This window comes from Heteronotia binoei, chromosome 9 (assembly GCF_032191835.1).
Source record: "Heteronotia binoei isolate CCM8104 ecotype False Entrance Well chromosome 9, APGP_CSIRO_Hbin_v1, whole genome shotgun sequence".
NCBI lineage: Eukaryota > Metazoa > Chordata > Lepidosauria > Squamata > Gekkonidae > Heteronotia > Heteronotia binoei.
Genome location: NC_083231.1, coordinates 32,441,203 through 32,467,120, shown reverse-complemented (window position 1 = coordinate 32,467,120; position 25,918 = coordinate 32,441,203). Strand labels below are relative to the sequence as shown.

At 41.4% G+C, this 25,918-nt stretch overlaps 1 protein-coding gene across 2 annotated transcripts in view; it reads left to right on the top strand.

Annotated features, from left to right (window-relative positions):
• MTUS1 (microtubule associated scaffold protein 1) overlaps nt 1-22,859 on the top strand; it is a 149,888-nt gene extending 127,029 nt beyond the window's left edge. For both annotated transcript variants that reach the window (XM_060246416.1, XM_060246417.1), the window contains 7 exons: nt 9,879-10,093; nt 11,865-11,970; nt 12,796-12,869; nt 13,698-13,793; nt 15,333-15,449; nt 19,377-19,474; nt 20,657-22,859. In XM_060246416.1, coding sequence (XP_060102399.1) covers nt 9,879-10,093; nt 11,865-11,970; nt 12,796-12,869; nt 13,698-13,793; nt 15,333-15,449; nt 19,377-19,474; nt 20,657-20,873 — 923 coding nt within the window. In that variant the 3' untranslated portion in view covers nt 20,874-22,859. The remainder of the gene's footprint in view (nt 1-9,878; nt 10,094-11,864; nt 11,971-12,795; nt 12,870-13,697; nt 13,794-15,332; nt 15,450-19,376; nt 19,475-20,656) is intronic.
• Nucleotides 22,860-25,918: the final 3,059 nt, after the last annotated feature.

Sequence of the window (25,918 nt, the reverse complement as noted above, 5' to 3'; positions counted from 1 at the left end):
AACTCATTTGCATATTAAGCCACACCCCTGATGCCACCATTGTTTCATACATGGCTTGTGTAGAAAAGGCCCAGCAGGTACTCATTTGCATATTAGGCCACACTCCCTGACAAATAGCCAGCCGGAACAGCGTTCCTGTGTGTTCCTGCTCAAAAAAAGCCCTGCCTACCACCATACTGGTCTGTTGTAAGGCTCACTGTGAGTGATATATGTGGAATACTTCACTCATTTATCCTCATTCCTATCACAGGAGATTAGTAACTCCCAGTCTGTGCGCTCCCATAATAAAAGCTGGTTTGACAAGGAGTGTGTGCAAGCAAAACAGAGCCTTATTAGGAGCCTTAAAGAATTTCATGTTATTAATAAGAATGCACAATTGAACCTGAACCTCTAAGTTTGGATAGATGTGCAGCTTTCATTTTCATTTCAGATGTGCTGAAACAGCAGTTTTTATTATGAGAATAATTTACTGTCTAAAGCAAGGTAATGTCTTAAGTAGCAGGTTGGCTTTTTTTGTGTTACAAATTGCCCTTAGAACCATCTACTTACCGTAGCTTTCAGGATGTATTTGTAAACATAGCCTTGGACGCACTGTGAAGCCTTAATACATTCAGGTCTATTTTTAACTGCTGGAAGCTGCCTGTCTTATTATGATTGCATCTGCTGCAAGCTTACACCAGGTTAGATAAAGGACCTTGTTTTGTAAAGGGCCATGAATGTATTTGAATGGCTTCTATAAACCATGTGTGTTAGTCTAATTATTTTCAAGTGCTGGATAAGTAACCCAAGTATTTTTCACAAGGGAAAATGACACTCTGCCTTTACTGCCCCTTGTTCCATTTATTGCATGAAAATAAACTTTGCTGCATTGTGTAAGTAGAAATGGTCTGTGCAAAGTCTGTTCAGATGTGCTTGCCTCTTGCACACATTTACCTCCTTTTTTTGTTATTATTGACCTTAGATTTTAATGCATGGTAGAATACTAGATTCTAAAGAACTTTGGCAAGCTTGAGGGCAACCCCATCAAAAGTTTTGTTGTCACCAAATTCTGTCCCACTTTTGAGAGAAGGGACTCCAGGAGATATGGGAGTGTGTGTAGAACAGTAGAAGTGACAAGCTTTAAAAATATGTATAGGGAAAGCTATGCTGATAGAGAAATTCTGGAGTCACTGTTTATTGCTTTTAGGTATCTAAGGATGTGAAAGTAGCTTTGTTGAAGTACCATGGCCTTATGTGAAACTGCATCCTTTATGTATACATCAAGAGAACTTCCGCAAAGCCGATTAGGTTAGGCTGCTTTAAGGTTAGTAGTCCTAGTGATTAGCCTGTCAGGGCTGCTTTGGATGAGTTTCAGAAGCAAAAGTGACTTGCATTTTTTTTATTCCCAGTTTTTGCTCAGATACCTAAAATCTCACCTAATGAATGAAATCTGAGGTGCAAGGTCCCTTGATGGGCCTAACCGTGGCCAGCATCCATGAATCCCACTTGCAAACTACTTGTGACCTTCACATCTTGTTTCAGCAAAAAGGGCCCTCCTGTACATGGCTTTCTACTTGCAAATAGATATAAAAGGTCACTAGAGTTGCTTTCCTACACTCTTTCAGAGGTGTTTCAAGTTCACAGTTCTAGGAAAGCTCTTCCCATTTTTATCCCACCCTTCCAGTTCCTCCAAGATTTTAAGGTGCTATATATGGCTCCCCCCCCCCCCATTTTATCATCACAACAATCCTATCATGTAGGTTAGGCGGAAGCTGACTTTTGGGTGAGCTTCATTATATTGTGGCAGTTTGACCACAGGCCTGGCCCAGTGCTCTAACCACCACTGCACCGTACTCCTAGATTGGTTTTTTAGAGGGAGGAAAAGCAGAATTGTCCCCTTCTCTTTGTCTGTATCTTGGAAGCATGTGATATTTGTGTGCTTTCTGAGAAGTAGTAAACACTGGACTACTATGCAGATTATTACATTTTTAACCTGCCCTTCTCCAAGATAGTATAGCCTGGTTTAGAAGAAGAAGAAGAAGATGTTGGATTTATGTCCCGCCCTCCACTCCAAAGAGTCTCAGAGCGGCTCACAATCTCCTTTACCTTCCTCCCCCACAACAGACACCTTGAGAGGTGGGTGGGGCTGGAGAGGGCTCTCACAGCAGCTGCCCTTTCAAGGACAACCTCTGCCAGAACTATGGCTGACCCAAGGCCATTCCAGCAGGTGCAAGTGGAGGCGTGGGGAATCAAAACTGGTTCTCCCAGATAAAAGTCCACACACTTAACCACTACACCAAACTGGCTCTCTGGTTGGTTGCATGTCCTTCATTCTCCATTTTACTCTGACAACAACCCTATGAGATTGGTTGAGGCTGAGAGATGGTAAATAGCTCAGGTTTTGTCAGCTGCTTTATTACTAGAGTGCCCTTACCTGGATAACCCAGGCTAGACTAATCTCGTCAGATCTTGGAAGCTAAATAGGGTCGACTTTGACCTCCGAGGAATACCAGGGTTGTGACACAGGGACAGGCAATGGCAAACCACCTCTGAAATGCCTCTTGCCTAATAAACAAGTCTAGCTTACCACCTGGTGGTGCATAATGCTAAAAGAACTAGAACGTCTGGCTGCCAGACAATCTTAGGATCTCCTGGCTATACCACACACAACACCATATGAATTAATTAATGTTACTAGAATTTCACAGTTCTTATCCAGTTCCCTAGGCATCACCCTACTCTGACTCACAAGTTATAAAATTGTAGAGTAGACACTAGTAAAATGTTGGATTGTCCTATATGTGTGGCAAGTATCACAACACCTCCTAATGTGCCAAGACCATGTTGGTGTGTAGTGGGAACCAATGGAATTTAGCAGGGTGTGCTCAGACCTGTAAGGCTGATACTCAAAGCTGAAGTTTGGTCTTGAGAACTGAGGATACTTTTTCTGCTCAGGTTTTTAGTTTACAGTCTTAACAAGCTCTTTCTGACTCTTAGATTGCATGTTGTATTTGTGTGTAAATTTCTTCTTGTATTTAAAGAACTTGTTGTTCAATACTGAATTTAGTATAAAGTACCCGTATAAAGTTATAGAGGTGGGTTTGTTACATAGTATGGGTGCATACAGAGGGTCTACTGGCATGCTGGTTCCTAAGTTTGCTCTCTTCACCATGTTCTGATGTGACCAAGAAACTGAACCTTGGACAGACGACCTTCAAGGGAGTTGGCTTGATCTCAGTGGCTCATGTTGAATCCCATGGAATTAAGTGGTGTGCTGCTGGAGCATTGGGGAAGGGGATACAAAATCAAGTCTCCCAGGGCAGGAGGCAGATTAAGATGCGTACACCCATATAGCATTCCTTGTTGTTTGTCTGTATCACTGAATTCTGTTTGCTTCTATAGGAAATCCACACTAGAAAATGCTGTGGCAATAGGTACCCAAACCCTCCCCACCCCTTTATTGGCAGCAGTAGAGCCACCTCTAATGCAGGTGGAATCAGGAGGCACAATATGAATTTCTACTTCCTTGGCTATCCTTGCAGATATTCACCCATCCTGGTCAGAACAATGGGCATTTCCCTAATGTTATAAAGTTTCAGCAGCATTGGATGCATATGCATGGAGTATTGATCCATTCAGTTTTATTTGAAGTTTGAGGATGCTTGTTTTATTGTCTTTTGGGCACTGGCCAGAACATTTCTCTTTAACTGTGCTTTAAATTGAACAGTTTCATCCAGGGTCACAAATCGCCAGCAACTTGCTCTTCCTGCTACCATTCAAAGTGGCTTTCTCATGGAGTTTCCAGTGATTCCTAGAGATGTGTGATGTCACGTCCTGGTTTTTCCCCAGAAGTAATGTCACATTGTTGCAGACAAATGCCTCCCATATGGCTCCCCCCGACTCTCCGCAGTTGCCAGGCCATGCCTGACAACTCTAGTTTAATCTATTATAGCTTTATATGATTAGCTTCAAGTGCAAGGGGTTTTTTTTAAATGTACCATTTTAGGTTTCCCAATGTTGGCTTTTGTGGCTGCTTTAATCTTTATTTTTTTGGTTCTTTAATGATTTGTATTGTGTGCTTAATTTGTGAGCATTCTTGAGCAGGTCTCTGGAGAGGCGGCATATAATTTTTTCTAAATAACTAAAATAGCATGTGTCTTCCTGAACCCTGTAGTGAAGTCATCTTCTCTTTTGTGCGTGCTGCAGTCTTGGTTTTATTGTTTTTTTAGGGCTTTAAGTACAATGGTCTGCCACCTGGGAATGGACAACCAATAATTTATGGACAGTACCATGGAGCTCCTCTGCCAGCAGCCAGAGGGATTTAGTGAATATGGCTCTTGCCATTTTTGAAAGGAGTTCCTATCTTAAATAGACCTCCTGACTTTCATTGAAGGTTTTCTGGGGAAAGGACGTAAACTTTCTGATGAGATAGGAAGGTTTTCTGGTAGAGGTAAAGCAATCAAATGCCCATGGAATTAATGCTTTCTGCGAAAGAAGCAATTCAGTCTTTAACTTAATTGTGGAGATGCAAGAAAAGCTTGGGCATTTATACAGCCACAGTTGTTAGCAACCTGGCATTTTTTGAGCAAATATTTTTCTAGTGTCCTGTCTGTTGAGGAGGGGCTTAATCTATAAATCAGGTTTAGGAATATTAAATGAAGAGCAGCTGTAGGTGACCTTGAAACTCATAGTCATTTTCTGTAAAGAAAAGGAGTCTGTCCATAAAACATATTTGGTTGTTATTGTTTTCTTCATCAGTGTGTTAACTAAATATCACTTAGATCCAGGTGGGCAATTATGTTGGTCTGATGCAAAATTTTAGTCCAGTGGCACCTTTACATGTGTGATATGAGGAAGTGTGCCTGCACACAAAAGCTCATACCTTGAATAAACATTTGTTGGTCTTAAAGGTCTCAAAATTGTTCTAAATATTGCTGCATTTGGATGGAGACTGAAGAGAGATGGAAAATTATGTCTTACCATTAACACAGTAATTATGTCAGATTTCTGAAGAGCTATCAACGCTGTAGAAAAGGGGAATAAAAAGTATTTGAGGTAGTCCTTGTGTATGGCACCACATCTTTAGAAACATTTAGATTTTTAAAAAAATTCTCACAAGTTGAGCTGCATGTATTTGAACTGTGGAGCTAACAAGCACAAAAATTTCTTGCCTTGGTTTCAGAATGTAAGGCATTATTTCACTTTGCCTACCTAAAAATGCAAATCAGGCACCTTCCTTTTGTATTATTAGTTCTGTTACGTTGGACTTTGGAGAGATGGAAGACTGCCCAACCTTTTGCTTGTGTCTCTGGTTCCTTCAGTACATTAATCGCCTGCCTTCAACTCCTATATTTGCAGGGAGTGGACTGGGAAGTGAAAACGGCCCTGGCAGAAGCCAAACAGAGTGCCTCTGTGATCCACCTCTGATCCAGATCCAGTTTTGCAGGAGTCACTCAGTGATGCACGCAAGGGGCATTAGCTACCTAATGCTTCTTGCTGAGAACTGGCAGCAGTGTGGGGAAAAAACAATTAGTGAACTGTCACCAATTACCGTTGCTGCTGTAGGGTCTGACCCTTCAAGCCCTGTCAGAGTTACTAGCTTGATTATTCTTGCTCCTGGCCACTTATAGGAACTTTCCCTATAAGTAAAATGGCTAGTCCAACCCTGGTAATTGCAGTAATTTCTCCAGAATATGTGTTTCTTCCTTTTGATTGCCACAAATCTACAAAATTTGGTCTTGCAGATAGGTTAATTTTTTATTTGAGTTCTTTAGTAGTATAGCAATGCATTTTAATTGCATTGGGATTTTTCTGCCATGGTTCCTGGTGATATTTGTCTATAGGAATGTTGTCTTAGTCTGTACAGAGTTCAGTTATAAATTGTTCTTGGCTGTCCCTGTTCCTTCATGGAAGCTTTACTCACATGTGGACATCAACCTCCAATCTATAAGTGGGGAAACAATCAGCAAAAGCTAGAGCAAGTTAAACAATTTTGATAGTTGGGGATAGGCTTTCAGTTTAACCTCTCATGGAAACAACACACAGAGGAGGCCCAACAGCAAGCTGCCCAAACAACTAATGCAATTATTAATTTGTTTCTTTCCTAAGGGAGGTCATATATACCTATGGCATTTTAATTTAAGGTAGGAGTCCAGTTGCAGGTGCCCCAGTTTGGATATCAGACTGTTATGATTGGCTCAATTTTTTTTTTGTGCTAGATTTTTAAAAAGAATTATGGGAGCTTCTTGTTGCATGACAGGAACCATCTTGAGAGCTGAACTAGGTGTGCACTCCCTTGAGGCAAAGGCCTGGGCATCTACCTTTAGATTTTGGCTCAAGCTAACCTTTGCCTCTCTGGGAACGAGCAGACTCTGTCTATTGCGGAAGGACACCTTTAAAACATTTTGGCAGAAACTGGTAACCTCCTGCCTGGGCTGCCTAGGGATTTCCCCTAATGATCATCTTAGTTTGACCTCTGGTTTTAATTCAGTCCCAGCGGCAGAATTTTTTGGCTGTTTTGGGAAGATTCCCTTAGCTGATAGCTGTGACACTCTGTAGCTCAGGGAATCATGCTATCTAAGTTTATCGTTCATTGGACTGTCCAAAATTTCAGAGGTACAAAATCATGTTTATTTCTCCCCTTCTAAAGGACATGGCTAGTCTTTCAGCCCATTGTTAGTTACATTACAGACTCTTTGACTGAAAGTGACCAAGATACTACCTTCACTGTTGCTAATGTTTTTTGCCTTATGTAATCAAATCTAACAGATAATTTGATGTTTTAGGTGTATTTGCTGTATTTATTGTCATTTATGTGTATTTATTGTATTGCTCATTGTTACTATTATTTATTGTTGTTATTATTGCTGCTGCTTTGTTGTTGAATTGCTCAAGATTGTAGACATAAGAGCAATAAATGAATGAATGAATACATATGGAAAGCAGGAATCCACAAATCTGCTTGCCAGAAGAGCCTGGCGAACAGGATCATCAGCTGCTTACAGAACCTGTTCCTAGACACATGCACCCCAATTTTGTGGTGTAAGACAGAAAAAGCAGGAGTCTTTTCACAGCAGCAGAAACTTCTGCTGTTCCCTTTGTTCATACACCAGAGCAAATCTGGAGAAGAATTTCTGCCTCTCCCCAATCCCTCTGGATACCCCAAAGGATTTTGTTTTGCTTGTTGCCATTGTTTTGCTTGTTGTTACCATTGTTGTTGCTTGTTGAGAGCCAGTTTGGTGTAGTGGTTAAGTGCGTGGACTATTATCTGGGAGAACCGGGTTTGATTCCCCAATCCGCCGCTTGCACCTGCTGGAATGGCCTTGGGTCAGCCATAGCTTTCGTAGGAGTTGTCCTTGAAAGGGCAGCTGCTGTAAGAGCTCTCTCAGCCCCACCTACCTCGCAGGTGTCTGTTGTGTGTGTGTGTGGGGGGGGGAAGGTAAAGGAGATTGTTACCACTCTGAGACTCTGAGATTCAGAGTGTAGGGCAGGATATAAATACAATATCTTCTTCATTAAGTCACACCTGATTTGTGGCAACCATGTAAGGTTTCAAGGCAAGAGATATTCAGAGGTGGTTTGCCATTGCCTGCATCTGCATCATGCCCCTGGACTTCTTGGTGGTCTCCCATTCAAATACTAGCCAGGGTCGACCCTGCTTACTGCTTCCAAGATCTGTGTGTGATGAGATGAGGTTAGGTTAATCCCACAGGATTAGGGGGAACACTACTAAGATAAACCAACATTTGTGGGCCCTTGGTAGTGAAGCAACAGGACATCAAACAACCCAACTCTTATGGGTCCTGTAAAGCTTTAGGTTGAAGAGGCGCCTGCATTGTGCTTTTCATATTTTATGTTTTGGTTCCCCCAAAGCAGGTTATAGAAAATAGAGTCCCTGCACTCAGGCTCACAGAATACAAAAAAAAAAGAGAGTGAGAGACAAGGGGAGGAAAAAGCTGAAGACGCAGATCAGTCTGGCACATATCTTGCCTTGGTGTTCTTTGTTGGCAGTAGCTGTGATGCAGGGGCCCTGTGGCCCATGAACCCATGGCCTTTCACTTCTACAGTCACCAAGCAGATGCCTTGTGTTGCCGTTGAGAGAAGTGTTCTGTCTCAATTCTGATCACTGCATGGCTTTGTTTTTGAAAACCTGATTTCAGAGTACTATACTTATCAGTCATGGGCTGTGTGTGCACTAAAGCTCTGCTTTGTGAGTTAAGTGGAAGTACTTTAACCATTTGGGGATAAAATGTTTGTAATAATTTGGGTGTCTTGGATTAGGTGGTGCTGATTTTGGTTTCTTCGTACATGTGGAATTAGTGGCACAATTCTGACAACCTCCATACTTTGGTGATTTTGGATGGCACAGATGCGTTGCAGTGTATGTGATATCAGATCTCTGCCTGTTCCCCTGAATTAATTTAACAATAATTTCTCCTTCAAAGCAGTTCCAAGTTCAGAGTGATAATGTGTGTATGTTCAGCAGCCTGTTAGCTGATACAATTCTCTTAAATGAGTGAAAATAATAAGTAGTCATTTCGACTTAATAACTATGCCCAGTGATACTTTTTAATCTCTTCCAGAGCTAGATTTTTGAAATTTGATAGTTTTTGTTACAAATAGTTGGGCATTTTGTGCAAGTTTTTTCTTTCTAAGAAAGAAAAGAATGAAAAAAGGTTGGTATCAGATACCATCCATTCAATCAGTATTCCTGGCACCCTTTGAGAAGGAAATTCTCTGTACTTGTATTGATATAGCCGTAGTTCAAGATGCAAAACTCACAAGAGAGCCAGTGGGGTATAATGTTTAGTGTTGTACTAGGAGCTGGGAGACCTGGGTTTGAATCTCTGCTGTGGAATTTTTCATGTGACCTTGGGCCGTTCACACATTCTCAGCCAAATCTAGCTCACGCAATAGTTGTTGAGGATAAAATGGAAGAGAGGAGATCAATGTAAGCTGCTTTGGGTCCCCATTGGGGAGAAATAAAGTATGTAGATAACCCTAGAATGGCTGGGGAAAAATTTACAAAAAGACCTTTCAGACAATTGATGGTTTGACGCACAAAAGTATTCCTCCTATGTCTGTTAAACTAGACAAAATAAGGATGTAACATTAAGGATTCTCAAGGTTTGACTTGCATGACTGTTAGTGTCAAGAATGGTAGTCTCTTGTTCATTTTCACCTGTTAATGACTGTATATAGCAGCACCTGTGGACCTATGGCAGTCATGTGTGCCATGAAATAACTCATTTGAAATCCATTCCTGCAGTTGTTTCTGGAGGTGTGAAAAGTCACTTCTGCAAAATGCCAGTATGTCAGCTACCAAGCTGTTCTTTGGTTTCTTTGAGGAGCTGTGGACTACCATATCTTTGCAGATTTTCTATATCCAATGAAGGAAGAATGAAAGAGATGCACCCCTTTCACATTGATTTTGCTGTCCTTTGAGACCTTGTTTGAAGCTGAATTGCTCCTCGTGTGTTACAATGATGCAGGATAATCCTCTTTGGAAGCATGGGACTTTAAATCTTTGACTTTTAGTTGTTTATGAGTTAAAATCAGAACTTATTAGTAAAACAAAGATTAAAATTTAACATGTGCTATATCTGTTTAAAATAAGTATGTGTGTTGGGCACCTTTATGGGAGAACAGCTTAGCCTTGCATATACTTCCTTTGATTCTGGAGTTTTAATTTGAAATAAGAACCTTCAAAATACTCTCTCAAAACCCTTGTAGAGACACCTGGTGGCTTATTCAACCAGCTGTGGTTCTGAACATGCTTCCAAGCATTTTTTGGATTATACCCATTCTCAAAAATTCAAGAACATTGTTGTGTTTAAAGCTATTGAACTCTGTTAAATCTAATCATGTATTTCATTTTTTAAAAATCTGTTCATTTCTAGGAACTACTACAACAGCATGTGAGAAATTGGAGAAAGACAGGAATGAACTACAAGCAGCTTATGAAGGATTTGTGCAGAAGCTAAACCAGCAGCACCAAAGTGATCTTGCTGAGCTGGAGGAGAGGCTAAAACAGTTTTACACAGCAGAGTGCGAAAAACTACAGACTATCTGTATTGAGGAAGCTGAAAAATATAAAGCACAGCTCCAAGAACAGGTAGATGGTCCAAGAACGGGGGTGATAGTTGGGTGAATAAATCAATAATCAAGGCTGGAGCTGGGTGTTGGCTTTAAGCATTGGGTCTTTTTGTAATGCGGCTTTTGCTTGGACCGGGGTGGCCAAACTGTGGCTCGGGAGCCACATGTGGCTCTTTCATACATATTGTGTGGCTCTTGAAGTCCCAACTACCGTGTTGGCTGGCTTGGACAAGGCCAACACAGCCTTTAAATCACTTTTCCAAACCAAGCCAACCGGTGGCTTAGAGAATGCATTTAAAGTTGCTTTCTTTCCACCTCTCCCTCCACCCTTTCTCCTATTGCCTCCCTCCCTCCCTCTTTCCTTCCTGTCTTGCGGCTCTCAAACATCTGATGTTTATTCTATGTGGCTCTTACGTTAAGCAAGTTTGGCCACCCCTGGTTTGGACCATTGAGGCTTACCCAAAAGATGTCTGAAAATATTTTTGCTTCAGAGAGTTGCTCCAGTACTGATGGGCATTTTCTGATTGCACGAAGTAGTTTTAACGCAATTGTGTCATTTGAATAAAATTGAGGTTGCTGCCACTTGATAGTGCTTGAATTCATTTTAAAATCTCCTCCTTGTATGAAGGTTTTGAAATTCCTAGTAGTTGCATCAGCAGAAGATTTATATTGGCTTCATCTTAAATGTTAATTCTAGAGACAATTATCTTGAACAATGCCTGTAATGAATAATCTTTCTGATGTTGTGTTTGGTATTGGAACCAGGGCATCTAATGCAATATAAATTCATGTGGAGTGCTCAATGGATGTGTGGGAGCTCCATTTCGCACATGGAGTTCCCAGATTTTTTCCCCCACTGCTTGCTTAATGCTCATTCCCCAACATTTCCATGAATGCCAACGTTTATGCAACACTACTGTAGGGCCTATAAGTATCAGCCATACCATTAGAGGCTCATTCTCCTGATTGTCCTCCAACATGGTGTAAGTAATTGCACCTTAACAGTGCCCTTGTATTTACATAAGGCAAACAAATTCTGTCTCTACATAAAAGAAGGCTTTGGGTGGAAAGACAGCATAAAAATGTTTAAAATAAATACCATATTTTTTGGACCATAAGATGCACTCCCCCCCAAAAAAAAAAGTGTGGGGGGAAGTGTGTGCGTCTTATGGAGCGAAGGTACCTTCCTCCGGGGGGGGCCATCCGCTGCCTCCGCCTCTGATCCCGGCTCTTCCCTCGCGCCTGCCTGCCTGCCTGCCTGGCTCCAGCTTCTTCCAGCAAGCGCTGGGATCGCTCCACGCTGCCCCCACCGCAAACCCAGCGCTTTATGAGCGCCGGCTGCGGAGGGGGCAGCGTGCTTCCTCCGTGCCTGTCTGCCTGGCTCCAGCTCTGTCGCTTACAGCAAGCGCCAGGATCGGAGGGCGGAGGGAGCGATCCTGGCGCTTGCTGTAAGCGTCAGAGCTGGAGCCAGGCAGACAGGCACGGAGGAAGCACGCTGCCCCCTCCGCAGCCGGCGCTCGCAAAGCGCTGGGTTTGCGGTGGGGGCAGCGTGGAGCGATCCCAGCGCTTGCTCGAAGAAGCTGGAGCCAGGCAGACAGGCGTGGGGGAAGCGCCGGGATCGGAGGCGGAGGCAACGGATCGCCCCCCAGGAGGAAGGTGCGTCCTATGGTCCGGAGCGCCTTATGGACCAAAAAATACAGTAATTAAGAACTTGCACTGTCAGTTGTGCCCAGAAACAAACTGAGAAACTGTTTCATATGTCTTGAAAAATATGTGTTCTCACTCATCAGGTTGATGACTTGACCTTTACACATGAAAACTTTAAAATAGAGCTTGAAGCCAGTCATACAGAGAGGATCGAAGAACTGAAGAGGGAATACGAATCGTCCTTTTCAGGCAAGTTGTCTTACTTACTAGATTGTGTTCAGTTCCCTGGTGGATTACTGTTTGAGACGGGGTTCCCCAACAGGATGCTTGTGGACACTATGGCACCCTCCAGTACTTCCTTTATCTTTTCATAAAATGAGTGGTCCATTGTAAAGCAGGGGTTGGTTGCCTTCATTGAAATGAAAGGATTTCCCATGGCTGCAATAACAGGTAGTCACTGGAGGATCAGGAAGACCGGTAAACCTGTGAGCTATTCTTAGTCAGTGTGTGGGTCCATTCCGCCTTCAAGCATTTCTTCTTCCCAGGAAGTTTGAGACAGGAGGTATTCTATTCTATTTGGCTCTGCCTCCTGTAGCAGCTGTTTTGGTTTTGACTCTATGTTCTGTGGCATCCATTCTGAGATATCGCTCAGCAACTCTTCACCACCCCCTTGTAAAGTTTGCAAAGTTGCCTGCAGGCTCAAAAAGGGTGGGGATCTTATTAATTGTAGGGAATATTTCTGTCATGACATCAAACATATTCAGCACTTGTCATCTTGCATTCTATTGAAACAGCTTGTGTTTTTCCTATCAAAATAATGATGACCTGATTTTTCCAGTTTACTTAACATCATATAAACTAGGACATGTAAAGACTATTGTTACTGAACATTAAGCAAGTTTCATTGGGGAGCCATGTTGGTGGCACCTTAGAGACCAACAAGATTTTGGGGGTATACCACATCTGATGAAGGGAGCATTGACTCGCAAAAGCTTATACCATGGACATCTTGTTGCTCTGTAAACAAGTGCACTTCTCATGCAAAACTAAATTGTTTTTTTAAATGTTTTTCAGAGCTCAAGAATGTCCATGAATCAGAAAGAAAGACACTTCAAGAATCGTTCCAAGAGAAACAGGAAGAACTAGAGGTTTGGATTCCTCTTTTTGGGGAGGATTTATAGGAACCTGTAAAATAAAAGCTGTCATCTGCCATAACAATACCATCTGCATGTATCTTGGGTGTTTGTAACTTGTATTGCTTTATTCTGAAGTCTAGCCCTAATTCTGTGCCCTCACTTGCTCTTAGAGTTGCCTGCTACAGGTTGGAAAATTCCTGGAGATTTGTAGGTGGAGCCTGTGGAGGGTTGAGGGCTGGAGAGAAGAAGAGGAGCCTTAGCAGGATATAATGCTATTCAAGTTCACCTTCCAAAATGGATGTATTCTCTAGGGAACTTATCTGTGTAGTATGGAGATCAGTTGTAATTCTGTGAGATCTCTCAGCCTAACCTGGAAGATGGCAACTATACTTGTTCTAAAGAACCTTCATGAATTTCATGTTTTTTGTAGCCTTCCCCATCTGCAGAAATGTAATCTGGGACTAGACAATGTGACTGTTCTTGCTTAAACCTGTATTTCTTGCTCAGACCAACTCACCAGTGAAGACAAACCTACGTAGAACATTTTTTCTCTAAATTGTTATCTAGCTCTTCAATTTCCATGGAATCTTACCTTGGATTCCTATTAGTTGTAGTATTTGTTACCATTTCTTGTCGGCCTTTTCCAACATGTCCACTCAGCTTCATCATTAATGTTTCCTACAATTTTCATTACTAGCTCTGTGGTAAAAGTTCATCATTTGGGTCTAACATTTCTTTTCAGTGCTGTCATTTCTAGTATGTGTGAGTTTGTAAGACCAATTAGAAGCCTGGGTTGAGTTCATTGGACTACATAATAATTCAAGTTATTTTGCCTTTTAGAAAAAAATTGCTGAGTTACAGAGTGAAAACGATTCCTTGAACGAAAAGCTGAAGTTGGAAGAGCAAAAACGAATAGCCAAAGAAAAAGCAAATCTTGTAAGTATCAACTTGGACTTAAAACTAAGTGTACAGCTGGGCAACCTCTACCTAAATTTAGAAGTATTTAATTAGTACCTGGCAACTTTTGAGTACCTCTGCCATATTGCTGCCCATTCTAACATGAGCAATTTCTGTTCTGAAAGATTTGTATGTGTTTTGAAGTGCTTGCAAGTAAGAGCATGAATAGATCTTCTGAGCTGGCACACATGAAATTAGATATAAACGTGGGGCTTAGTGAGTAACACTACTATGCTCAGTTTGCCGTAAACAGAGAGAATATGGTCTGCCATGTTCTTAAAAGCTTGAAGTATAGGTTAGACTATTCCTCAGTAATTCATTGTTTGACTTGTTTTGAAAAAGGATAGACTTTATTTTTGTGTTCTCTTGCCTCTTGTGACACTAAGAGGATCTTTACTGTAGAAGTTCTAGCAATACAGTGAAGCCTGCAGTAAACTGATTTAACATTACTTGGGATACTGTGTTATGTAACTAATGATTAATGCACACTTATCTTGTCATCTTTTGATTCTCAATGTCTGTCTCAGCTGGCTTTCTTTTCTTGTTAACTTTGCCTCCTTTAAACCTTAACTATTGCATCATTTCCTTCTTTCCAGACAAACTTGGCAGATTTCACTAGTTCATACAGTTTAAGTTGAAAAAGCCTAATTACCTGGAAAGATTTATCTCTCGGTCTCTTTGAATGCCTTTCTCTTTCACCTTTGGTTTTGGAATATCTACCGGTTGATGTGTCTAAAAGACATGTTCTTCATTGAATTTTTGTTTACTTTGGCTTACTGATGTTTAAAAGGTGCAAAAGGGAAGTGGCTAGAGGATGTTTGGATGTATGTAGTGGTGTAATCATTATAATTATGCATAATATTTTAATTTGGGGGATGTATAAACACACACACACACACACACACACACACATACATACATACACACACACTTATATTGCTGGCTCCTCATAGGAAATCATTTTATCAATACAGTTGTAACCTTAAACACAGTTTGTATTTTAAGATCAGCTTTTTCTCCAAGAGTCACAAACACTTTGTATGTTATCATTATATTTAGCTGTAAAACAACTAAGGATAGGTTTGATGGATTTTCTTTTCTCCTATCACAATATGACTTTTTTGTGGTTTCAGAGCTGAAGTCCATGTAGAGTTCTTATTTCCATGTGTGCTGTTCTTTAGGCGGACCCATGAATAACTTTTTAAAAGACAGCAACAGAATCCTGATCTGAATTATTTGTCATCACTTACACCAATCAAATAAGTTTACAAGAACACAAACAGGGCTATAAAGCCAGCCTGTGAAGTGCCTTCCAATGAGCTTTGTTATAAAGAGATTTTCCCACTCCCTTCTTCCCTCTATACAAATTCTTATGAGTGTGACAAGTTAGGTAAAGGATATGCTGGTACACTGATAAAACTCCAGCATGATTTGGACAGTCTGTATTAGATTCCTAACATGTTTTCCACGTATTTGGAAGAGAGATGTCTCTAAACTGTTCTGGGTGTAATTTTTCAGAAAAACCCTCAGATCATGTATTTGGAACAAGAGCTGGAAAGTTTAAAAGCAGTGCTGGAGATCAAGAATGAGAAACTGCATCAGCAAGATAACAAGTTGTTAAAAATGGAAAAAATGGTAAGATCTTCCTGAGTGTGGTGTAGAGTCCTCTGAAATATGGATTTATGCATGTTTTTTCCACAATTAGTACTATACTATACTCAGGTACTGAAATAAGTTGAAGATGGCACCAAATGTGCTCAGGAGTCAAAGCATATCAGTTAGTCTGTAGCCAATTTCAGGAAGCAAAATTTAACTTTGTGAGAACATAGGCTTTTTTCAGCACGTGGTGTCTGGTCTACATTAGACTTGTGCAGTGTAGCTGCTGAAGCTGGGACAAAAAGTACCCACTTCAAATCCAAATCCTAAATATATGTAGAGAGCTCATGAGAATGTGGTCCTTCTCTCAACCTTAGTTTTGCTATTGGCTCTACTTCATGATCTGTTATGGAGATAATATATTTCAACTTAAGCATTCTTACAGCCCCTTTTTTTTATCTTCCATGCAACTCCTCAGCAAAATAATTAGCTATAAGTTTTAATGATTCCATTAGAATCTGACATTTAACATTAGAAAGCGCTCCACCCTGGTTTTCCATGATATCACTGTCATGACCAAAGAGTGAAGCAGGAATTTCTTCTGTCCACCCAACAATACTTTCTTCACAAGAGCTAAAGCTGGTCCATCTAGCTGCAAACTTTTCCAACACTGCAGAGTAATACATAAAAGGCTTTGCATTTATGATGTTTATTTGTACCCCCTTCCATGCTGCAAACTCTTCAGTGCAGAAAGGTGTTACTGAGTATTTTCACATCTGGTGGCACTGCTCTTTTTGGAGGGGGGAATGGGTGAAGATTAGCATTGCGGATGGATATTTTGCCTCCCAAAGGCAGAAGAAAGACAGTGAGTGGACTCCAGGAAGTTTCTAACTGCTGCGATGCACAAGGCACTAATTGTTTGGAATTGGATTTTGAAGGAATATTTGAAAGGTCAACTTTGTTGAGCTTCAACCAAGAACTGCTTAGACTAGAGAACTGCCATTTCAAACAAGAGTTTCTTCTGCAAATGAAATAAGAGCATAGTGCTCATGAAAATTTCATTATGAGAGATGCATATATATGCAAAAAACCCCAAAACAACAGTACAGGGTATATTTGCCACGGAAAAGAAGTTGTTATTTCCTCATGTGAGTTTCCGCATAGTAAATATGGCTTTGTGTGAATCAACCTTGCTAAGAATGATGTCATGTAAAAGAAGATATTACGCAAGTGTGGGCTGTTTGAATGCATGGCAAAGTTATTAGTGTGATGGTTTTTCTTATGCATGCAACTTCTAGGTATTCCCCCCCCCCTCTGTCTGAAGATGTTATCATTCCGATGCTGATCAGCTGCACCTTCACACTATGCTCATAAACACTCCCTACACCTCTTTGATCCTTTCTTCAGATAGTTCAGGGTGGCACCTTTGCAATTTCTTTCCATTGCATCCTCAGAACAGTCTTGTGAAGTAGTGAGATGTAATCATCGTGGCTGGAGGGAGATTCTCATGCAGGTTTCTCCAATACAAATCTGAAACTGTAAAGAATTTCAGTGTGTCTCAGACATGACCTGGGTTACTTAGGCTAAGAAGATACAATTTTGCAAAGTGACAACAGTAGAAAATGGGAAATCACATGGGGATAGGTGTTTGGTGATTTGAACATCTTCTATCAAGTTTTTCTGGAGGATGACTTCTAATGACATCCACTCAGCCTGGAGGAAGTCAACAGGATCCTTTTTGCTGTACGCCCTATGACCTGTGGGTTGGACCCATGCCCGTCCTGGCTTATAAAAGCTAGCCAGGCGTTGCTACGTGAGCCACTACAAGGTATTGTCAACAGATCCCTGGCAGAAGGGATCTTTCCCACACCTCTTAAAGAGGCTGTGGTCTGTTCCCTCTTGAAAGAACCATCTGCAGATCCGATCGTATTGGCGAACTATCGGCCAGTATCAAATCTTCTCCTTTTGGGTAAGGTTATAGAGCGGGCGGTGGCAACTCAGCTACAGGGATTCTTGGATGACACTTCCGCACTGGATCCATTCCAGTCCGGCTTTCAACCAAATCACGGGACGGAGACGGTTCTGGTCGCCCTCATAGATGGCCTCATGCGACATCTGGATCGGGGCGGCTCAGAAGTGCTGTTATTATTAGATATGTCAGCCGCATTTGATACGATTGACCATCAGCTACTGACTAGCTGCCTTGCCGATGTGGGGATTCAGGGGTCCGCCTAACAGTGGTTGGCCTCCTTTCTCCAAGATCTGGGACAAAGGGTGGTGATAGGGGAGGAATCATCCCAAAGGCACCCACTTATATGTGGTGTGCCACAGGGTGCGGTTCTGTCTCCGATGTTATTTAACATCTATATGCGCCCCCTTGCCCAGATTGTCAGGAGGTATGGACTAGGATGTCACCAATAAGCAGATGACACCCAGCTCTGTCTATTGATGGGTGGCCAGTCCGACTGTACCCCGGAAAGTCTAGACCTGGTTCTTCAAGCCGTAGCATCTTGGCTCAGGCTGAGTTGGCTGAAGCTGAATCCGATGAAGACGGAGGTTCTCTACCTGAGCCGGGGTGGTCCGGGGCGGGGGGGGAGATCCTTCTGCCAGCTCTTGTCGGGGTGTCGTTAATACCGACCCCTAAGGTCAAGAGCTTGGGTGTGCTCCTCGAGTCCTCTCTTACAATGGAGGCCCAGGTAGCATCCACCTTTTCTCATCTTCGGCAGGTGCAGCAGTTGGCCCTTTTCCTGGAGCATGACAACTTAGCAATGGTGATCCAAGCCATGGTCACCTCAAGAATAGATCACTGTAATGCTCTCTACATGGGGCTACCCTTGATGCTGTCTCGGAAACTACAGCTAGTGCAGAACTATGCGGCACAGCTGTTAATGGGGCTCCCCCGAAGGGAGCACATTCAGCCAGTGCTGAAAGAGCTGCACTGGCTACCTATTCCGAGTCTGTTTCAAGGTTCCGAGTCCGTTTCAAGGTGTTGGTATTGACCTTTAAAGCCCTTTATGGTCAGGGACCTGTCTCTCTGTGGGACCACCTTTCTCCACATGTTCCCCAGAGAGCACTGTGTTCAGGGACAAAAAATCTATCATCCATCCCTGGACCAAAGGAGGCTAGGCTGTGTTAGACGCAAGCTAGGGCCTTCTCGGTGGCAGCACCAGAATTGTGGAATGCTCTGCCGGAGGCCATAAGGGCCCTGCGGGATCTTTCCACTTTCCGCAGGGCCTGTAAGATCGAATTGTTCCAACAGGCTTTTGATATCTAACTGGGAGAGAACTGCCATCCGACATCATATAGAGTACTAGGTGATCGCCGTCAGAAAAGAAGAACTCGCTTGTATTGTAGTGATACAGCACCACGAAATGGTTTTAAAATCTTAAATTGTAATTGTTTTATTGGTTTTAACTTGTGAATATGAATGTTGTCAGCCGCCCTGAGTCCGCTTGTGGAGAGGGTGGGATAGAAATTTAAATAAATAAAATTATCTGTAAGGTATCATCTTATGCATGCAAATTCTAGTTTCCCCCCCTGTGCGCGTGTGTGTAGATGTTATCATTCTGCTACTGATCAGCTGCACTTTTACAGCACTTACCAGCTTATACCTATAACAGATCAATAACATTTTTATGGGTGAAGAAATAGCAAAACGTTTGAGTTACATTTACTTTTGAGTTCAATATAATGGCATAATACAGCAACCTGATTTCGCTTTCATATGTACAGGGCTTTTTTTGAGCAGGAACGCAGTTCTGGCTGGATTGGCATTGGGGGTATGGCCTAATATGCAAATGAGTTCCTGCTGGGCCTTTTCTATAAAAAGCCCTATGTGAAACAATGGTGATGTCAGGGGCGTGACCTAATATGCAAATGATTTCCTGCTGGGCTTTTTCTACAAAAAAAAAAGCCCTACATATGTATATTAAATAATTCGTATTTGCAATTTTTTTTCTCTTCCAGGTGGAAAACAACACAGCCTTAGGGGAGAAATGGAGGAAGCTTCAGCAGGAGAATGAGGAATTAAAAGCTCGAATGGACAAACACATGGAGCTTTCGAGGTAATTTAAAGAGAAATTAATTACCATGTGCAACAGCTGCAGTATGCTCATGGAAATAGGCTGAGTGAAAAGGAATGTCATGAGCTTCTCTGAGCCTGCACGAAAAGGTGAGGGCTTCAGTCGAAATAAACAAGACCCAGCCCCTTGGCAAGTGGCAAGAGCAGCTTCCCCAAGGGCTCAGGAACACTTTCCACCCATCTCTGTGGGACTTTCTCAAGAGTCTAGCGGGAGCGCCTTTGCATATTAGGCCACACCCCCTGATGTAGCTAATCCTCTAAGAGCTTACAAAAAAGTCTTGTGGAGAGGGTGGGATTGGCTACATCAGGGGTGTGTGGCCTAATATGCAAAGGAGCTCCTGCTAGAATTCTACTTCTGCTAGAAGTACAAGTTGGGAGTACTAGTGAAATCCCAATAGCTCATAAATGGTCAGGAATGTGTGTTCAAGCAGAAGAGAGAATGTTCTGTTTAAGGGCCAGCTAGATCTGTCGGCATCTTCGTATATATGGTGAGAAAGTTGTCACCACTTTAAAGTGATTTTAAAATGCCTCAAGGGCCTGATCTTGATCAGGTCTGTGGCACAGCAGGCTAAGGAGCTCTTGTTCCCCCTCCTCATCTTCGTAGCCTCAAGGGGTACTTGGAACCCAAAAAAGAGTGAGTGTTTCACAGCTTACAACTTCCTGTGGGAAACTGCTACTTAGGGGCCAAGCGGTTGGGTGGCATACTACTCACTCCAAAGCTAGAAAATAAGTTTGTGGCTTCTTCCTCGTTTCCTTTCGTACCCTTAGAAGCTCATTGATTAACAAATCTTGAACAGCGGAAGACACTTATTTTGTTGGGGGGTTTTATGCAAGGGGTATAAGGACTGAAACAAATTTTGCAGTTGCTGGAGTGTTCTTAGAATTCTTATCACTGAACAAAAGAGCCAGGGTTTTCGGAGTATCATAATCTCAAAAAAAAAAAATCTGCATTCCAGCCGAGTGTGAAAGCTTGTATCAATCCTGTTAAGACTACAAGGGCAAATTCTATTAGTGTAGGGCCTGTTCAAAAATCTCCCTTGCAAAACCATTGTAGGTACAATGTTCAGTCTTGCAAACAAAAAAGTTCTGCAATAACGTGGGATGGTAAGATAGTACATATAGGAGCATCGTCTTCTCCACTCCCTCATCCTTTTTTTTCCCCCAGACAACTTTCCACTGAGCAGGCAGTTTTGCAAGAATCCCTGGAGAAAGAATCCAAAGTAAATAAACGTCTGTCAATGGAAAATGAGGAACTTCTGTGGAAGCTACACAATGGTGACCTGTGCAGCCGAAGATCACTGTCCCCTACCACCCCACCAATGCCTTTGCCATCTCCAAGGAATTCTGGCTCCTTCTCCAGCCCAACCATGTCACCTAGATGACACCCCTGTGTGCGTGGAGCTACTCTTTCCGTACTGACATTTCATCCGCAGTCTGCAGAACTTAAACATGAATCGAGGGAGCAAAGAGTTACATTGGCTGTATGTGGTCGAAATGTAACTGGAAACTGCTGTCATGAGGAGCAAGTATAAAACATACGTAGAGCTCTGGAGTAGGGCTCACCAATGCTCTTCCTTGTGTTGTTTTTTTTAAAAGACTTCAGTAATAACTTTTGGACGTTGTTGCACAAAGCACTTAAAAGAGCAAGAAAAGGTCTTGTTCGTTTTTGCCTTTTGCCTAACTATAGGGGAAAAAATGCTCAGGAACTTATGCATAAATGGTCGTAACCTTTAACGCGTTCCTCACCGTAGGCACCTTTCTGAGACTTTGGGTGTGGTGTGAAAAGATTGGATGTAGCACATGAAGTGTGTCTGATGTGGCCGCCTTCACCGTGTACATTGTAAAGGATGAAAGCTGAAGAATATAGTGACATGTATATCATGAATAAAACATTTTCAGTATGCATGATTTTTTTTTTTAATGAAAGGTTTCTCACTTCTCTGGGGCTGAGAAAAAGCTGCCACTTGTGCTCTTGGGTCCTTCCTAATCTCTTCTTCAGTTCAGTAAGAGGATGAAAGGAAACAATTGTTTGATTTTTGTCTGTGTCTGCCTGTTTCAGTCAAATCTGTAGTCTGATAATCTCTTAAACCATAATTTAAATGATGTTCTTCCTTTTTTTTTTTTTGCTTTCCTACTTTACACGATAACTATATTGGAATTAGAACTAGCTAATGTCCCCTGCCCTCTTTTTAAAATGGTACACATCAGACATGCATCTCCTTTTGTCCAAGTGCGATAGCAATTGTAGAAGGTTGATCTGATCCAAAATTGCCAGTTTTCAAACTGAAGGTGAAAACATTCAGATGGTGTTGTTTCTGTAATAAACAGGAGAATAAGATTGTGTATGCCTACCAATGCAATCCTTGCATTGTGAAGAGCAACAATCCAGGATCAGTGACTTATCATTTTGCACTTTCTTGCACTTTTGCAATTAATGGCTAAAAGGAAAAATCCATACCTGGGTAATCTGTAACAGATTTGCCTGCCTTTTCTAATAGACTTCAGGACTCTTCATCTTCAGTTTCATCTACAAAGAGGCTTTGCTCTGCTCTCCACCCCCACTATTACAAAGACAAAATTGGATTGTATTGCTGAAGTTGTAAGATGCTCATGTCACATGTAACATTTGATACTATATTACAGATTTAAAGATGACATAGTGCATGTCTTCTCTTGTTGATGATCTGGTCAAAATTTATTTTTATGATTTCATAGATCTTTTAACTACAAACATAATTTTTTTGGGATTGTGCTGTGCTTGGCATACAAGGCATCGTCATAGTATCCAAGAATGCATCAATAATTACTTTGCTGTGAAACAGCCCACTCATTAGCAAACAGCCGTATCCTGTTATTACTTTGCAGTGGAAATCTTGAGAACTATTGGAGTTTCTTTTTCCTTTTCCACAAAACTGGAAAAAGGGAGTCCAGGGAAATCATTAAACTTGAACAGTAAAATGTTAAAACCAAATGTTTTGGTCTAGGATGCAAAAATGTTGACTCTAAATTAGGAAGATTTTAGTTACCCTTATTCTGTAATTATGGAAGTATTTACTCTGTAATATGAAAAATACAAGGATGAAATATTTAATTTTTACATGCTGTATAAAGTGTGCCTGCCCTGTGCAACATTTTACTTGCCCTTACCCCATTTATGGCACTGTATTTGCCTCTGTAGCTAGAGATGTCAGCACTTCTGAATAAACTCTTGTCCAGAAATTGAGTAGAACCATGACAATTCCGCTTCGGGCTGAAACTTGGCTTAGAAGTATGTCTTCAAGCAATTTTATTTCCTTGGCAAGAACAAATTTGATGTTATGTATTCTTGAGTGTTCAAAATTGAAATAAAACTTTTTTTTCTACTGGTTTATATGACTCTTGCATCATTGGGGAAAGGGTGGATTAGGAAAAGGAGTCATGTATATGTTGACCAAGACTGGTGATTTTTTTCCAGAATGTTTCCATATACTATTTTCAATGCTGTTCTAGCAAAGTTTGAACCTGGGAGGTCATTTACCTGGGAAACCATGTCACTGACTCCTCTTCCCACCTGATCTCTTGGCTTTCAGACATTTAAAATGTTATTACATCAAAGGACTTGCCTGCCTCTTACAACAGAGCATTCTTCAGTAACAACTGGAGTAGGAAGTTGGAAGATCCGGGTCTGTCCATGAGCATGTATGATATTGGGTGGCTGTAGCAGACAATGCTCATACTATTGGTGGAATGAAGCATTCATCCAATCAGTGGGCATGGTTGAATACTATGCTGTTTGATAGGGATGCACATCCATCTGCTTATATATCAGCTGCCTGCACAAAAAGTTGCTTCAAAAGGCACATCTTCTTTGCTGTATTGTGGCAAATGTGCAGCTAAAGTTAAGTTTATTGGTGAAGTACAACTACCATATTCATTGAAAGAAATTCCAAAGAGCCTTGTCGCCTAGAAGTTCTCACAGTGATAAATACATGAATGAGAGAGATGACTTCTTATATAAAGCACTGACACATTCACCAGCTTTCTGTTTTCTCAAACCAAATAAAGGACAATTTCTCACAAGCATTTTGGTGAATCAGTTATCCATACCATAAAGAGAGGGCACAGAATGTACCTTGACCTTATTATCTTTATTAGGTTACAAAGGGGGTAGTGAGACAGTGATGTACAGCTGCTCGCATACCCCCTCAACTCAGCCAAAATAGTATGGGATTGGGATTAAATGTTCTGTTACCCTAGGACAGGGGTGTCAAATGTGGGACAGAACAGGCCTGCCCAGGGCTTTAATAAGTCCTGTGGGGCTCTTTTATCTTCCCTTTTGTCCTCACTCTTTGAAGCTCAGAGGCTGACAAAGTTCCCTGCTCTTTCTTCCTTGTTTTTGCCAGCTGCAGTAGGAAGCAAAGCATGGAATGGATTTTCCATTAAAGTCTATGTGCCCAGATAGATAGGGCCCAGAGACCTTAATGGAAAAGCCATTCCATGTTTTCCTTGCAACTTTGTGCTGCAGTGTGTTTCAATAGAGTGGGGATCAGTTTCAGAATTCCTATAGCTAGCTAAAGCTTATGCTTCCTGGACTTGTGTCCTTGCAAATAAAGGGTTAGTGCTTTGAACCATCTTGCCTCTGCTGAATGGACCTGACCTAATAAGTACTCCAACCAGGGAAGCCACAGCCAATGGGGGATATTACTCTGGAGAGCCATTGCCAAGCTGAGTAGACCTGGGGTGGAGGAAGAAGCTTGGAATGCCATTTGTTTTCCCAGGCTGAAGAGTATTTTATATTTTTAGTTTGTTGTGATCCTTGTGGTTTTTTTTGATGTTTTGTTTTAAAAATTGTATTCCCAAATCCCACTATTCCACACCTTTTCATTTTAAACAAAATATTGCAAGAGTTTTAAGCATGTTTGCATTTTAAGTTAAAATACATATATTTGTTTGTCTGTATCCTTTATAAAGTTTATAACTCCACTACCTCACATTACATTTTATGACACACGGGCTCCACAAAGTCCAATTTGTGTAAGATACGGCCCTCCTTACAAATGTGGTCAACACCCCTGCCCTAGGATTTCTGAAAGGTAGAATTTAGTTTTTAAACTACTGTATATAGAAGTGTATGCATCTACACAGCCCTTAATGATGCAGCCCTAACACCTTAGTATACATATTTTTCTTAGAATGTATACATAGCTGTATGTTAAAATGTGAAATAAGCAATGCAATTCATATTTATCAAAGGAAATAGCAGTGATATTTGTCAGCATTCTAAATGTCTACTAACCTCTGTCAAATCAAATCAGGAAGTGATGAGGGAGTCTTGCAACCTGAGTAATGTGAATATTTTCCTTAAATTGGTTACATTTTGTATGAGTGTCACCCTTGCTAATTAAAAACTTCTGTATTTAGACACATGTAAATTGTGACTGTGGCCAATGGAACAGACATTAGTGTCATAGATTTACATTTTTTTATCAGTAATAATGTATAGCCCTGACTTGTATAATATAGCCCTCATATGTCTAACGTATAACCCAGGCTGTCAGATCTCAGAAGCTAAGCAGGTTTGGCACTAGTTCGGATGGGAGACCACCAAGGAAGTCCAGAGTTGCCATGCAGAGGCAGGCAATGGGAAGCCACCTCTGAATGGCTCTTGCCTTGAAAACCCTATGAGGTGGCCATACGTCAAGTATAACTTGATGATATTTTCCACTATCACCAATAATCTGCATACTAATATTATCAATATGTAAGAAGCAAAGCTGTGTACAATCCATCATAGACATGTCGGTCTGCCCTTTTGCCCATTTTGTGTGTTTGCATTGAAGCCCTTACAGTAGCAGATAAAATCAAGAGAAACTGGCAAATGTACCTAACATTTATTGAAACATCAGCTTAAAACCAATCCATCATTTTAAGGAACAGGACTACATTTCCTCCTGTGCCATCTTCATCTTAACCAGTCAACTTCAGTACCTAGACATCAGAGGTTTGTTTCCTCCCTGTTAAATATTTAAATGTTGACAATATTGCCAATGTAATTGAAACTTATTTATTGGCTTATATAGGATTTTCATTCTTTATTGAGCAACAGTGGCTTTCTAGTTTGGGAAGATTTTAAAGGAAGGCTGGCTGTTCACTGAGGAGGTAGGCACCGTCTAGACCAATATATGTATTTGGAGAATAGCTATACACTCAGCTACTTGAGCTGTGTTGCAGTTAGAAGGTTTTTGTTTGCAGTGAAAAACTGTCATCCTAAAAGCAAAACTACACTCTAAACCCAATGACTTCTATGGACTTGGAAAGGGTGTTTCTTGGCTGTATGACTTCCTTGCAGTGCTTGTAGAAGTGGCATCATAATGTGAAATACTTTATTAATCAGTCAACAGCTTTGCTGTGCTATCTAAGGATTTATGGTATACATTACAACAGACAT